The sequence below is a fragment of the Fukomys damarensis genome, unplaced genomic scaffold (genome assembly GCF_012274545.1).
Source record: "Fukomys damarensis isolate Sample0158 unplaced genomic scaffold, DMR_v1.0_HiC HiC_scaffold_13, whole genome shotgun sequence".
Lineage (NCBI taxonomy): Eukaryota > Metazoa > Chordata > Mammalia > Rodentia > Bathyergidae > Fukomys > Fukomys damarensis.
Genome location: NW_022900925.1, coordinates 9,864,940 through 9,879,189, shown reverse-complemented (window position 1 = coordinate 9,879,189; position 14,250 = coordinate 9,864,940). Strand labels below are relative to the sequence as shown.

At 44.6% G+C, this 14,250-nt stretch overlaps 1 protein-coding gene across 1 annotated transcript in view; it reads right to left on the bottom strand.

The window, feature by feature from the left end:
• Positions 1–1,360: 1,360 nt before the first annotated feature.
• Positions 1,361–14,250, bottom strand: part of Tp53 (tumor protein p53) — a 16,077-nt gene continuing 3,187 nt past the window's right edge. Inside the window, exons 2-11 of the mRNA XM_010614891.3 lie at positions 6,370–6,463; positions 6,119–6,140; positions 5,761–6,030; positions 5,041–5,224; positions 4,848–4,960; positions 4,336–4,445; positions 3,885–4,021; positions 3,698–3,771; positions 2,605–2,711; positions 1,361–2,262 (exon numbers count right to left, since the gene is read on the bottom strand). Coding sequence (XP_010613193.1) covers positions 2,181–2,262; positions 2,605–2,711; positions 3,698–3,771; positions 3,885–4,021; positions 4,336–4,445; positions 4,848–4,960; positions 5,041–5,224; positions 5,761–6,030; positions 6,119–6,140; positions 6,370–6,443 — 1,173 coding nt within the window. The 5' untranslated portion in view covers positions 6,444–6,463 and the 3' untranslated portion in view covers positions 1,361–2,180. The remainder of the gene's footprint in view (positions 2,263–2,604; positions 2,712–3,697; positions 3,772–3,884; positions 4,022–4,335; positions 4,446–4,847; positions 4,961–5,040; positions 5,225–5,760; positions 6,031–6,118; positions 6,141–6,369; positions 6,464–14,250) is intronic.

The window sequence follows — 14,250 nt, the reverse complement described above, 5'->3', positions numbered from 1 at the left end:
ATAGACTTTAAAGACTGACTCACCAAACATATAAAAAACCTTCCTATTATCCCTTAATTCCATAAAACTTTTTTTTTTTTTTTTGGTACCAGAGATCGAACTCAGGACCTTGTGCTTTCTGAGGCAGGTGTGGTGCCACTGAGCTAAATCCCTGGCCCCTAATATACAATTTTTTTGGGGGGTCAATTATATCCCAATAAAACAGAGTAAATTGTTTTAAAAAGAAGGGAGCTTTTAAGTGTTCTGTAAGAACAACAGCAACTGAGTTACAAGAGCTCTGGTTTGTCCAGTGGCTGGAGAGATGAGTCAAGGTCTCTGGGCTGGGGTGTGTTTCAGTGGTAGAGCACTCATTTAGCAAATGTGGCCCTGAGTTCCATCTCCACCCAGCAAAGTCAACGGGGAAAGGGAAGGCTCTGAAGGAGATGGATCTGGGCCTCATGGAACATTTGGCCTTCTCTAGTGAGCAAGAACAAAGTTGGTCTCAGCTGTCTGGGACCTTGGGGCAGGGCAGAGGGCTCCCACTGGCACTTTAAGCCTAGTTGATAGGCTGAGGACAGTGGCCCCAAAGTCCCTGGCATTCTACCACTGTGAAAGGCAGCAGGCCAAGAAATGTGCCTACTGACTAGCCATTCCCGTAGGCAGGGGCTTAGACAGTAGCAGGGGATGGGGGAGCCCAGCCCTAGCCCCCTCCCTGGGAGGCAGCAACACTAAGGAACTGGTTGGGCAGGGGGTGCTGGGCTCCCCAACCCTAACTTCCCTCCCTACCCCAAGAAACCCTTTCAAAGGTTTTCCTGGCACAGTGTAAAGCCTCAATTCATTCACCCTCCTGGCATATGGCCCAGGATGAGGGGATGCTGGGAAGGCCCCAGCCCTTACCTTAGCTGCCCCCAGTTTCCTGGGACCCCAGCTGGTGGACTTCCCATTGGCATCTGTCCATACAGCAGCACCCACCCCTTTCTCCTTGGGAATACAGGTACCCTGCCCTTCCTGGAGCAGATGGCCACCCCAGAGACTCAGGCTTGCTAAATCAGACATTTAAATCCTCTAATCCTTGTTGAGAGGCTGCCCAGGGACAGCAGCCCAACCCTAGAAGGAGGGGTGGGCAAGAACTTTGTCAGCTCTGGCAGGGCGGGGGAGGAGGGACAGTTGGTTCCCGAGTTATGAATGGAGTCACCCTCTCCCTTGTTGTCATGCAGACCACAGAGTGACCCAGTCCCCAGCCTTTGTTCCCCTCCTGGAATGTGGGTGCTGCCCCCGCCCCAGCCCACACTGCCTAGTGACTCAGGTGGCTGCCTCTCAACTTCAACTCCTACACATCCCTACACCTGGGGGCCCAGGCAGTCTGTGTTGGCACCCACTCCTCAAACACACAGGTGGAAGCAAAGTTTTATTGTAAAATAAGAAACCGATATAAAAAGGGAATATAAAAAGGGAAGAGTGAGGGTGACAAGTATAGATGTGCCCTGCAGAGTGCAAAAGAAATTGACCCTGAGCATGTAGGGGAAGTAAAATGGTATATACAGACCCTCTGGGAGATAAGAGATGGGAATCTTCCAGGGGGTAAGGGAGGCTGATTGCCTTTCAGGTGCCAAGGTTCAGCAAAAGGTCGGAGTGCATTTGGCAGGGCCAGCAGAGCCTCAGCAGCTCCTTCCCCATAACCAGCCGCCTAACCTTGGAAACTATGGACTCAACCCCCATGTAATAAGATTATTATGCTAAGGTCAGACATACATTCTTTCAATAGCCCTCACAACAAATCCTGGGAGGTAGCTATGACGATCAGCATTTCATAGATGTGGGTATTCAAGTTAGGAGAAATTAAATGACCTGCCACAGCTTCCCTGGTTAGCTCAGCTGGAGAACTGGGCTTCCAGCCATGCATATGGCTGGTTGTAAACTCTGATCTTATGCAAGAACGTTTTCTTCCCTCTCTCAACTCTCCTCAGTTAAAACTTTAAAAACTCAGCTGGTACATCCTAGCTCCCACCAACCTTCCCAAAACACCAGTATAGGCCAACTTCTTGAGTGGTATCCAGGCAAGGCAAATGGCAGAACTCCTGGGCATTTCTGAGGCACACCTACAACAGGAAGGGATGCTAGCCCCAGAGTTCCAAATCCCAGGGAAGAAACGGGGTGGGGGTCAGGCTGTATCATTGATAGGGGACAAGAGGCAGAAGATGTCAGTCTGAATCAGGTCCTTCTCTCTTGAACATTAGTTTTTTATGACTGGAGGTAGACTGCCCCTTCTTAGATTTCAGGTAGCTGTAGGAGAGAAAAAAGAGGGAAAGAAAAGAGATAATGTGTAAAAGGGGTGAGACCAAGGCCTAGAAAGATCTAAGTATGGAGCAAGGGAATTTCAGTTAATATGGCCACCACCATAGCTGTGTTCACCAAACATTTCTATCAGTCTCTTCATCTTCCCTTACCTCACCTCATAAATGAGGAAACTGATCCAGAGGGGAGAAATAAGGTCACTCAAGACGTGCTAGTGCTCGGCAGGGCTGAGTGACCCGGAGGTAGAAGCACAGTGGACCTTTAGCAGGACAGGATTGCTGCCTGATATCACGAAGGTGGGGACAGAGAGGGGTGCCCCAGGTTATTTACCTGGAGTGAGGCCTGCTCTCCCCTGGCTCCTTTTCAGTTTGGGCATCTTTGAGTTCCAAGGCTTCGTTTAGCTCTCGGAACATCTCAAAGCGTTCACGCCCACGAATCTGCAGCAGGGTGAAAGGGGACAGAGAAATATCAGGCAAAACTGTAGAACCATTTTCATGTTCTCTTTAACAATTTTCTTTTTTCTCCAGTACCGAGGATCAAGCTCAGGACCTTGCACTTGTGAGGAAGGCACAGTGCCACTGAGCTGAATCCCCAGCCCAACAATTTTCTTTTTGAAAGGTAGTCCTCAAAATATCTAGATGGGCATTAATTTATGATGATCTAACCTATAATTTTTTTGACTTCACAATGGTGTGAGAGTGAGAGGCACTGAGTAGAAAGCTTACATTGAATTTGGGTCTTTCCCAGGCTAGAGATATGTAGTATGATGCTCTTTCTCTCTCTCTTTTTTATTTTTGAGGTATTAGGGATCAAACTCAGGACCTTGTGCTTACAAGGCAGGCGTGGCAGCACTGAGCTAAATCCCTGGCAGTACAATACTCTTAATGCTGGGCAGCAGTAACAAGCTGCAGCTTCCAGCCAGGCACAGGATCATGAGGGAAATAGTCTATACCATACACCATGTGGCCAAGCTGTGATATTTGGTAGGTTAGGTGCGTTAGATCCACTTTTTGGTTGGTGTTAGGAATAGATCCCAGGACCTTTGCTGTATGAATGCTAGGAATGCGCTGTATTACAGCCCTCATTGCACTTTTGACTTATGATACTTTCAGTTTAGCATGGGTTAAATGGGATGTGATTCTGTTTTAGGTGGAGAGGAACTTATATAACAGTCCAAGTTGGTGTTTTCAATTTAGGTTCTCCTATAAGAAGCCCCTGTCTTTGGAGCAATACTGCCCCCTGATGGGAAATGCCTTAATTGCAGGCAAAACAGCCAAAAAGTTAACAGCATTTAAAATGTTATATTTCACATTTTCGATCTGATAATACTAACTTTACAGAAGCATGATGGGTATATTGTTTCTACCCTCATCCAGTCCCATTTAATTCATACAAGGCACTATGTCTCTCCCAGACTTGGTACCTTAAGGGTGAAGTATTCTCCATCCAGTGGTTTCTTCTTTGTCTGAGGAGAAGAGCTGGTGTTGGTGGGTAGAGCTGGGGAAGAGAAAAAGAAAGGTGGGAAGAGACAAAGAAAGGCTAGAAGAGTGAATTTGGGGAACAACTGCCCCTCTCCTCCTCCTCCAGTTTCTATTGTTTTCCCTGCTTACCTCTCTTAATGCTTCCTGGTGTTGGCTCAGGGCATGATCCCCCTTTCTTGTGGAAATTTTCTTCCTCTGTGCGCCGGTCTCTTCCAGGACAGGCACAAACACGCACCTCAAAGCTGTTCCGCCCCAGCAGGTTCCCACTAGCCCAGAAGAGAAGACAGAAGTAGGAGGCAGGGAGGCCTACTTGCCCTACCTGCTCCCAACTGCCACTGTCCTGCAGGGAGTCTAAACTCCAGTTCCAGAGACACCAGGGAGCAGCCACAGGTTTAAAAAAAAGAGGCCCCAAAGCCAGAAAAAGGAAAACTGAGAGGGACAGCAGAGGAGATTCTACTCATGGGCAGTGTGAGAACTAACGATGGACAGTAGTGTGGTAAAGGGCAGGGTCCAGGTGACAGGGTCAGGCAGGGGGTGGGGAAGAGCATGCCAGTGTGAAGAGAGACCCATGGCTGCCTACCTGGAGTCTTCCAGTGTGATAATGGTGAGGATGGGCCTACGGTTCATGCCCCCCATGCAAGAGCTGTTGCACATATAGTTGTAATGGATGGTTGTACAGTCAGAGCCAACCTGGAGGAGGACACAAGTCCTAGGTGAAGCCAACATTCCCTGGGGAGACCTGCAGCAACCAGGGAGGCCTGTAGCCCCTGCAAGTTTCTACTTTTTCAGGTGAGAAATTAAAGGGAAAACTCACCTGCTCTGCACCCTTCACAGGCTTGTGGGGACACTGAATAAGCAGCTGGGCTCAATGGTAGAGTGGGCACAGGATCATGAGGGGAACAGTCTGTATTCTACTGTGTCTACCATGCCTAGCATGTGAGGCCCTGAGTTCCATCCCCAATACCACCAAAAAAACAAAAGAAAAGTAAAGAAAAGGCAGGGAAGTCCTCTACTGCCCCCTTGATGGCCAACCACAATCCCTTCTAATCCCTTGACGTCCTCCTCCCAGAGATCCCAGTTACCAAACCAGACCTCAGGCAGATCATAGGGTACCACCACGCTGTGGCGAAAGGTGGTTCTGTCATCCAAATATTCTGCACGTAGATTTCCTTCCACTCGGATAAGATGCTGAGGAGGGGCCAGGCCTAAGAGCAATCATGGACAAATCAGAATCTTGGAGACCCTGGGCATCTAGCTCTGTCCCATCTCCAGTCCGACCACTCACCGTCAGTATCAGAGCAGCGCTCATGGTGTGGGCAGCGCCTCACAACCTCTGTCATGTGCTGTGACTTCTTGTAGATGGCCATTGCACGGACTCGGGTGCCAGGTGGGGGTGGTGATTCGACCCACACTTGCACAGGGCAGGTCTTTGCCAGTTGGCAGAATAACTTGTTGAGGACAGGGGAATACTATAGGAAAAGGAAAGAAGGAAAAAGAATCAAAGGTTGGAGGACCAATGAAACAAGGAAAAAAGAATTCAATGAACATGGGGTGGGATAGTTAGGTTGGGGTCTAATTGCTGGAAGCTTATTTTCCCCTTCTTTCTCTCTCTCTTTTTTTTTTAATTTTGGGACAAAAATTTCACTCCAACTCAGGCTGGAGTTTCAAGGGATCCTCTTGCCTCAGCCTAAGTTGCCAGGGGAAGAAAAAGTCTCTTGTCCTAAGGAGAGATGCTGAAAGTAGAATGGGAAAGATGAAAACCCAAAGTTAAGAGGCGGGTATTTAATTTTAGGATAAAGGTCACAGTTCACAGGCAAATGAATGAAACTTAAATAGACAAGAAGCCAAAGGCTAAAAAGGAATCCCCAGGCTCTGGACCAAAAAACCCAGGGGGCTTTGAAAGCTAGGCTAGGCTTTGAAAGGTCACATGGAAGTTTGTCTGAAGGTTGTGGGTTATTGTTAAACTGAAAGATCACATGGAAGCCAGATCCTCAGGGCTACTAACCGTGCATGTGACGGACTTGGCCGTCCCAGATTGAAGGAAGCCCAGACGGAAACCATAGTTGCCATGGTAGGTCTTATGGGAAGGCACAGAGGATGACAGAGGCCAGGAAGAGGCTGGTGTAGGAGCTGCTGTGGTAGGGGCCACTGGTGTTGGGGGTTCTGGTACAGGAGCTGACACTTGGATGTCTTCATCTGGGTTTCCTCCCAGCCAGTTTACGACATCTTCTGGGGACAGCAGCAGATCATCCATGGGAGAGGACAGTGAGCTGGACTGTGGAAGGGTAAATAAAGAGTCCTAAGGTTGAATTCCCCGTCCACTGCCCACCAAGTATCCGGTCCCTTCCCAGTTGCATCCTTACCAGAACATTGTTTTCAGGAAGTCTGAAACACAAGAGCAGAGAGTCAGTACTACTGATTTTTTCTTCTTTTTTTTTTTTTTTTGCTACTGGAGATTGCACTTTCGAGGCTGGTGGTGGAACCACTGAGCTAAATCCCTGGCCCACTGATTTTTGCTTTTTACAGGCCTCTGCTGGGGGTGGAGACTTGGGTGGGGACGGTGACCCTACAGAGGCTGGGCATTGAGTCAGTCCTTCTCATAAAATCCACTTACAGTTTCCATAAGTCTGAAAATGTCTCCTGACTCAGTGGAGGCTCGATGCTGAGATCCGACTGTGGCTCTTCCATGGCAGCGGCTAAGAAGGCTGCTGTGAGGGAAAAAAATGAGGACCGGATGTGAGACACAGCCAACCCTAGTCTGAAAGCTAGGCAGAGGACCTGCTAGGAGGGTACATGGCGTGACTTCCTGGGGAGCAGGATAGACATCTTCTACCTTCTCTCAAGGCAGCCCCTACCCTATTTCTCAGCAGCCGACTTCTCCCCATCCAACAAAAAGATAACCAGCTAGGGGTGCGGCTCTGTGGCAGAGTCCTTGCCTGCCATGTAAGAGGTCCTTGGTTTTACCCCCAGTGCCACAACAAAACAAAATGAAACAAAACAGAAAACTAAAAACCCCAGCCCCCTGAAAGAAAAAGATAATCAGAAAGAGGCTCCTAATTTCCACACCACTAAATCCACAAGCCCCCAAAATCCATACCCTACTTCTGCCCTCCTTTTTGTTAGTAAAAATGCAGTCACTCCCAGCCCCTTCCTATCCCCACCTGTGTCTCTAGTTCTTGGACCCCCTCCACTGCCAATCTTCTTAAAGTGTAATAGTCTTACCTTTTCCTTTGCCCATTCCCTTGGGACTGCTCCCCCACTTTAATAAATCCCAGGAGATCAGTTCCTCCATCCATTTCACTTTGATCTCACCTCTAACTACTCAGTCCCCGGGGGAGGGTCTAGCTAGACTGGCTGCCCTTGTCTGTTCCCTCTCTAGGACCACTATATCCTGTCTCTATTCCCCCATGGCCATGCGGTAGGCTCCTTCCTGCTGGGAGCTGATCTTGTTAGTTTTTTGTTTTGGTACCAGAGATCAAACTTTGTGCTTTCAGGGTGGGTGCAATGCCAGTGAGCTAAATCCCCAGCCCTGGGATCTGATTTTGTATTTCACACTTCCTTAGGGATGTTCTGCCAGACCATTCATAGCCAGCCAAACTATTTAGCTATCCTATTTAAATTCTCATAGTAGTATTTTTTTCTTGTTTATTTAATCTGTTTACCCTACTGAAATACAATCTTTGTCAGTGCAGGGAGGTGTTCTGTCTTGTTACCCACAGTGCAAGCATAAGGCCATGAACCTGGTCGGTGAAAGTAGTGAATCACTGTGCACAGGCTACAAGCCTGTTTGGAATGGGTAAGGGGGAAGAGATCAGATAAGAAGTCCCTGTCTGGGGTAGGGTCTTGCATGATGCTATACAGCTAATATCCCACCTTCTTCCAGATCAGCTTTCAAATGGCTTCACTATGTCATCTTTCTTGATGCCAAATCTGTCATGAGCTTTCCTAAGAAATACATTCACCATAGCTTGATATGGTGACACACACTTATAATACCAGCACTCTAGGAGGCTGAGGCAGGAGGACTGCAAATGTAAACCTGGACAGTTCAATTTAGCAAGGCCCTGTCCAAAAAAAAAACAAAAAACAAAACAAAAAACAAAACAAAAAAAAAACCTCACTACATTTTTCTTTTTCACACAAGGTCATGCTATGGTAGTTCAGGCTGGCCTCAAACTCACAATCATCCTGCCTTAGCCTTCTGAGTGCTGGGATTACAGGCGTGTACCACAATACCTGGTTTTGTCTTGCACTGACAAATGCTCCCAAAACAAGCAACTCTGTAAATGGCCAGTTCTTACCTAATTTCCCTTACCATTTACCTAGGCCTTTATATTGACAAAGGGCTTTGTTTCTCATGAACCTACAGTTTGCAAAATCCTTTTGCATGGTTTAACTGATCTGTCCCGATAAACGGCTGCTTGACAGGTAAAGAGGCTAAGTGACCTCCTCCACACACACACACACACACACACACACACACACACACACACACACACACACACACACAGAGGAGACCAGTGAATGAGTTTTTATTAAAATGATCATTCAAACATCTATAAGTGTGTTGGAGATGTAGCTCAGAGTTAAGGAACTTGTATAGTATGTACAAGGCCTTGGGTTCATTCCTCAGGAACACAAAACAAGAACCAAATAAATCTTACGGGTAAGACAGCTACTTCACTGACCCCTCTGCAAAGCTCTGTTTTATAATCAGTTAAAGCAGATTTTAGCTGATGTAATTCCTTTGAATGAGAGTTTGGCAAAAGATCAGATATCACAGCCCCTCAATACTGAGTAGGGGATGGTTATACAGAAGAGTAGAGAAGAAGGAGAGGGACCAGGGCCTTCATCCCTAGATCAATGAGCAAAGCAAGAGATTTAGCCAGCTGTGGTAGCACACACCTGTAAGTATATCACTCTGGAATGCTGAAGCAGGAGCGTCACAAGTTCAAGTCCAGCCTGGTCAACTTAGTAAGACCCTGTCTCAAAATTTAAAAAAAAAATGTTGAGAGAAGGTCTTACTGTATAGTTTAGGGTGGTCTTGAACTCACTGTGTAGCCCAGGCTGGCCTTGAACTCATGGTGATGCCCCTCTCCATGCTGGGATTATAGACGGCTGCCACCACACTGGACTTCAAAATTTAAAAATGGCAAAAAAGGGCTGGGGATTTAGCTCAGTGGCTCTGGCGCCTGCCTTGCAAGTGCAAGGTCCCAAGTTCTATCCCTGGTACAGAAAAAAAAAAAAAAAAAAAGGTAAAAAGGGCTGTAGATATAGCTGAGAAATTTGGCTTCAATCCCTAGTTCCAAAAACAAAAACAAAACAAACCCCAAAAGCCCTCACTTTTTTGGGAGGAAGTGTAGAAGTCAAAAGCCCTGAGTCAGACATTGCACTGTTATTTAAAGTTGCTGCAGTACTCCATCTATTCTAAAGGCATTACTTTTTTGGTTTCTTCACCACAAGAACTGAGTTTTAATGGGGCAGGGTGGCAGTCGTGGTTCACTGTTAAGACCTTGCAAGGCCCTAGGTTGGATATCCAACACTGAAAAGAAAACAGAAGTATTACTTTGGGAGGCTATTTAACCTCTCTGCACCTTAAGAGTCTTTTGCTCTAAAATAGTACCTTACTCATTATTATTAAAATAATGCCTTTATTATTACACAAGGGGCTTAGCCTGGCATTCAGGAGGCTGAGACAGGAGATAGGAGAAATGTTCATTCAAGCCTTAAGCTCTGCCTGATCTATCTATATAGGGAACTGCCTCAAAAACCCAAATAACTGAGAAAATTAGCTCAGCAGTAGAGTGCTTACTAAACATGTGCAAGATCCTAGGTTCCATCCCCAGCAAACTCCCTACCACTACCATCACCACCAAAAAACAAAGCCAAGAGAAGTACTTAGCACATAACAGCAGTTCAACAAATGTTAACTGTTTATAAAACCATTCTATTCGTTCTTTATTATTCTAGAGAAGTGTGTAACACTGAGTGCAGCTTTTGTGGTACTATACACACCCTATTCATACAAGATCACCTTCTTAGGAAACTCTGCTCAGTAGTATTCAAGGAGTGGGGGGTTTGTCAGGAGATGGCCCTTGGAGGGAGACAGCCCCATAGACGCAGGTTTCCCTGTCTCTGTCAGCTACTGTCTATTGTCAAAACTTCTCTATAAGAGGACACGGTCACCACTAGCATACCTCTTCAGAGCAGGTACTTCCTCCCATAAGTACCAGCACCAGGAGGCTATGAAACACACGTAGCAGGCCCAACCCAAGCTAACAAACGGTTAGGGAGGTAGTGCTAGTCAGGAAGGAGGTAAACTCAGCAGAGATCCTAAGGAGAGACAGGCCCAACTCTAAGCATAACAATAACTGCTGCAAGCCCTACAGGCCTACCACTACTTTTAGTATGCATCGCATTTAACCTTTTCAGAAAGCCAGGAATAGAGATTTTAGTAACAAATGAAGGAACTGAGAATTAAAATGTCATTAAAAAGGAAAGTCATAAACCGGGCATGGTACCGCATGCCTGTAAATTCCCAACACTTGGGAGGCTGAGGCTGAGTTCAAGGCCAGCCTGGGTTACAAAGTGAGTTCAAGGATAGCCGGAACTACAAGGCAAGACCCTGTCTCCAAAAATTAAAGTCATTTACCCAGGGTTTTTTTTTTTTTTTTTTTTTTTTTTTTTTGGTGTTACTGGAATTGAACCCAGCCTTTGAACTGAGCTAGATCTCTAGCCCCTTTTTAATTTTTTAAGACAGGGTCTTGCTAAGTTGCTAAGTTGCCAAGTTGCCAAATTGCCCAGGCCAGGCTTTAACTGGTGAAATTCCTACTTTAGCCCCCTAGAGTACTGGGATTATAAGTATTCTACCATACCTGTTTTTTGTTTTTATGCTGGGAATCAAATTTAGGGATTTGTCCCAAATGACTGACAGGGACAGCAAGATGCTTGCACAAAACTTGTGTCAGCGTTGTTCCTGATGTAGATTATTCCTCCATCTTGCCAGAGAAGTAAGTGCTCTACCACTAAGTTACACTACCATCCCCTACAGAGTCCTTGAAGGTCCAAGGGCCAAAACCAGGTATGTAACCTTGGGCTGCCTGAAGCTACACTCAAATTCTGAATAACCTAAGATTTCATTAAGTCTGATATAGTCTTTTGGGGTTGCAGGTACAGCTCAGTGGCAGAATGCTTGCCCAGTATGTGTAAGGCCTGGGTTTGATCCCCAGTCATAGAAAAAGAAAACCTTTTAGGTGAAAGCTATTCAGATTAGGGGAACATCTTTTGATTCTAGGAAATAACAAAGCAGTGTCTGGTAAAACTTAAGGCGTACATCTGACTGCTTACTACTCAGCAAAAACATGACTAGGGAGACTCCCCAGGAAAACGATTGACAGGGACAGCAGGAGGCTTGCACTAAAAAACGTTAGTGTCAGCGTTGTTCCTGATGTAGAGCAACCTCATCGGAATCCATTGGTAGGGAATGAGTAAATAAAATGTTCCTGAGATGTATTTCAGAAAAATACTGAGTGAAAAATACAATCTGCATATGTCCAGAGAGTAATGTATGTAAACAGTTTACATAAATTCAAAGAAAAACTATTTATTATTATTTTTTTTTTTGGTAATGCAGATTGAACCTAGGGTCTTTACAGCACTGAGCTACATCTTTGGTTGTTTTTAAAATTTGACACCAGTTCTCACAAAATGGCTTAGTTGCCCAGGCTGGGCTTGAACATTCTATTTTCCTGCTTCAGCCTCCTAGAATGCTGGGATTATAGGTGAGCCCCACCATACCTGGCTCAGACCTATTTATTTTATAAACATGTATAGAAAAGTGTAAAGCTCTGTCAAGATGAGTAAAAAATTTATAAAACCTGTGACAGTAATAATCTTAGCAATGGGTAGTACGTTCAAGGGATTACGAGTGACAAAAGCTTTAGCTTGCTTGCTTGCCTCCTTTCTTTCATTTTTTGAGACAGGGTCTATTAAGTTCAGGTTGGCCTTGGACTCACAATATAGACCAGACTGACCTCAAATTTTTTACAATCGTCCCGCCTCAGCCTTTCCAAGTGCTAGAATTACAGGTGTGAGCCATCACACCTGCCTGGGGTTTATCTCTATTAACAAAGAAAATTAAAAAGAGAAAGTATAGGGCCAGGGATTTGGCCTCGCAAGCGCAAGGACCCCAGTTCAATCCCTGGTGCCAAGAATAAATAAATAAATAAAAATAAAAAGAGAAAGTATCTATACTGTTCCACTGCACATGTACTAAAATATGAAAACAACTGGAAGACAAAAATGTTAAGTGTTAAAACTATTTGGTGAGAATGAGTAGTCATTTGATATTTCACGTTTAATTGTACTAGTTTTATTTACTCTTATACACTGTAGTACTACATGTAAGTTATACAAATAAAAGTAACATCATCAAGTTGGGAGTTTCCTTTGGTCATTTCTTTGTTCTGAATATTGTAATGTACATACTATATACAGTTCCTCATTTAGTGACCAAATCAATTAATGACCTAGTTGCAGGACCATATCTCAAAAAAAAAAAAAAAAAAAAAAAAAAAAATTTTTAATACCAGGAATCAAACTCTGGACCTTGCACTTGCCAGGCAGGAGTGGTACCACTGAGCTGAATCCCTGGCCCCTCAATTGTTAAATGAGGAACATGTGTAACTTGTCTGTATTAAAAACAAAAAACAAAAAAGAAAGAAAATAAAGCAACTTTTTTTTTTTTTTTAAACAGTGCTGGGAAAGCACTTATCAGTGAGCTACATCTTCAATCTCCTCTCCCACTTTAAACTTTGAGGGCTACCCAGGCGTAGTGGTTCATGCCTGTAATTCCAGCACTCTGGAGGCTGGGGCAGGAGGACTGCTGCAAATTAGAGGCCAAGTCTGGACTACCTAGTAAATTCAAAGCCAGCCTGAGCTACATAGCAAGACCCTGTCTCAAAACAAAACAAGGCTTGGTTGACAAGGCAGGAGGATCAATATGAGCTCGAGGTCAGGTTAGGCTACATAGTGAGTTCAAGGCCAGCCTGAACTAGATAGCCAGACCCTGTCTCAAAAAACCCAAAAACTTGGGCCAGGGATTTAGCTCAGCAGTTTGGTGTCCTGCCTTGCAAGCGCAAGGACCTGAGTTCAATCCCTGGTACAAAACAAAACAACAAAACAAAACAAAATATCCAAAAATGAAAATGCAAAAATAAACAAAAAATAAACTTTGAGAGATCTCCCTAAATTGGCCAGGCTGTTGTTGATCTTCCTTCCACAGCTTCTTGAGTGGGTGAGATTACAGGTATAAGCCAACATGCGATGCCTGGCAAAAATTAAAATATATGGAAAAATTCAAATACATAAAAAAGTAAACAGAACAATGTATTCATTGTCCAGCTTTATGAATGACACATTTTCTTTACTGTCTCATGTACATTTCTAGCCATTCCCCCACAACAGTTTTTTGTGGTAAAATTTACCTGTGTTGAAATGTATAAAGGTGAAATTTGACACATTTTGAAATGGGCCCATAACCCACCACTACACTATGACAAAGAAACTATATCCGATTGACTCTGCCAGTAAAAGAAATGAGAAAAAGAAAAAAAGGAAAAAGATAAAAGATCTTGTATTTTTTTTTTCTCCAAGTTTCTGTACATTTTCCCTACCTCCTTTACTGGGGAATGAACCTAGGGCTTTCACCTGTGCTACATCCCCAGGCTTTAAATAAAAATTTTTTGATAGGGTCTAATAGGGTCAAAGTTGCTAATGTTACCAAGGCTGGGCTCCAACTTGAGATTTTTGGGGTGGGAGGGTACCGGGGATCAAACTGTGCTTGTGAGGCAGGCAGCGGCACCACTGAGCAAAATCTCCAGCCCTACAACTTGTGCTCTTCCTGTCTCAGCCTCCCAGAGAACTGGGATTATAGGCATGTGCCTCCATGCACAGCCTCTTCATTGCTATAGCTTTATAATAACCCTGAAGTCAGACAGTTAGACTCCAACAATGTGCATTTTGGAACCATCATGTCTAACCTGCGAAGATTTTGACTGAGACTGAATTAAATCACTTTGGAGAATGTATTCACATATATCATGCTTTGTATGTTTCTGTTTTGATTTTTTTCTAGTACTGGCAATCAAACTCAGGACCTTGCACTTGCCCAGCAGGTGTGGTGCCACTGAGCTAAATCCCCTGCCCCATATATAATATCATTGAGCCTTCCAATTCATGAGTATAGCTTCTCTCCTTTATTCAAATCTTCCTTAAATTCTGAGGTATTTTATAATTTTCAATGTAGAGCTCTTGTACATTGTTGTTTATCCTTGAACATGATATATTTTTATATTACATGTTACATTTTAATGTTAATGAATGGCATTTAAAAATTTTTTATTGGTATATATTTGTAATGCATAATGATTACATTCACCATGGGCTATGGCTTTTTTTTGGTGGGGGGACAGGGTTTTGCTATGTAGTATGTAGT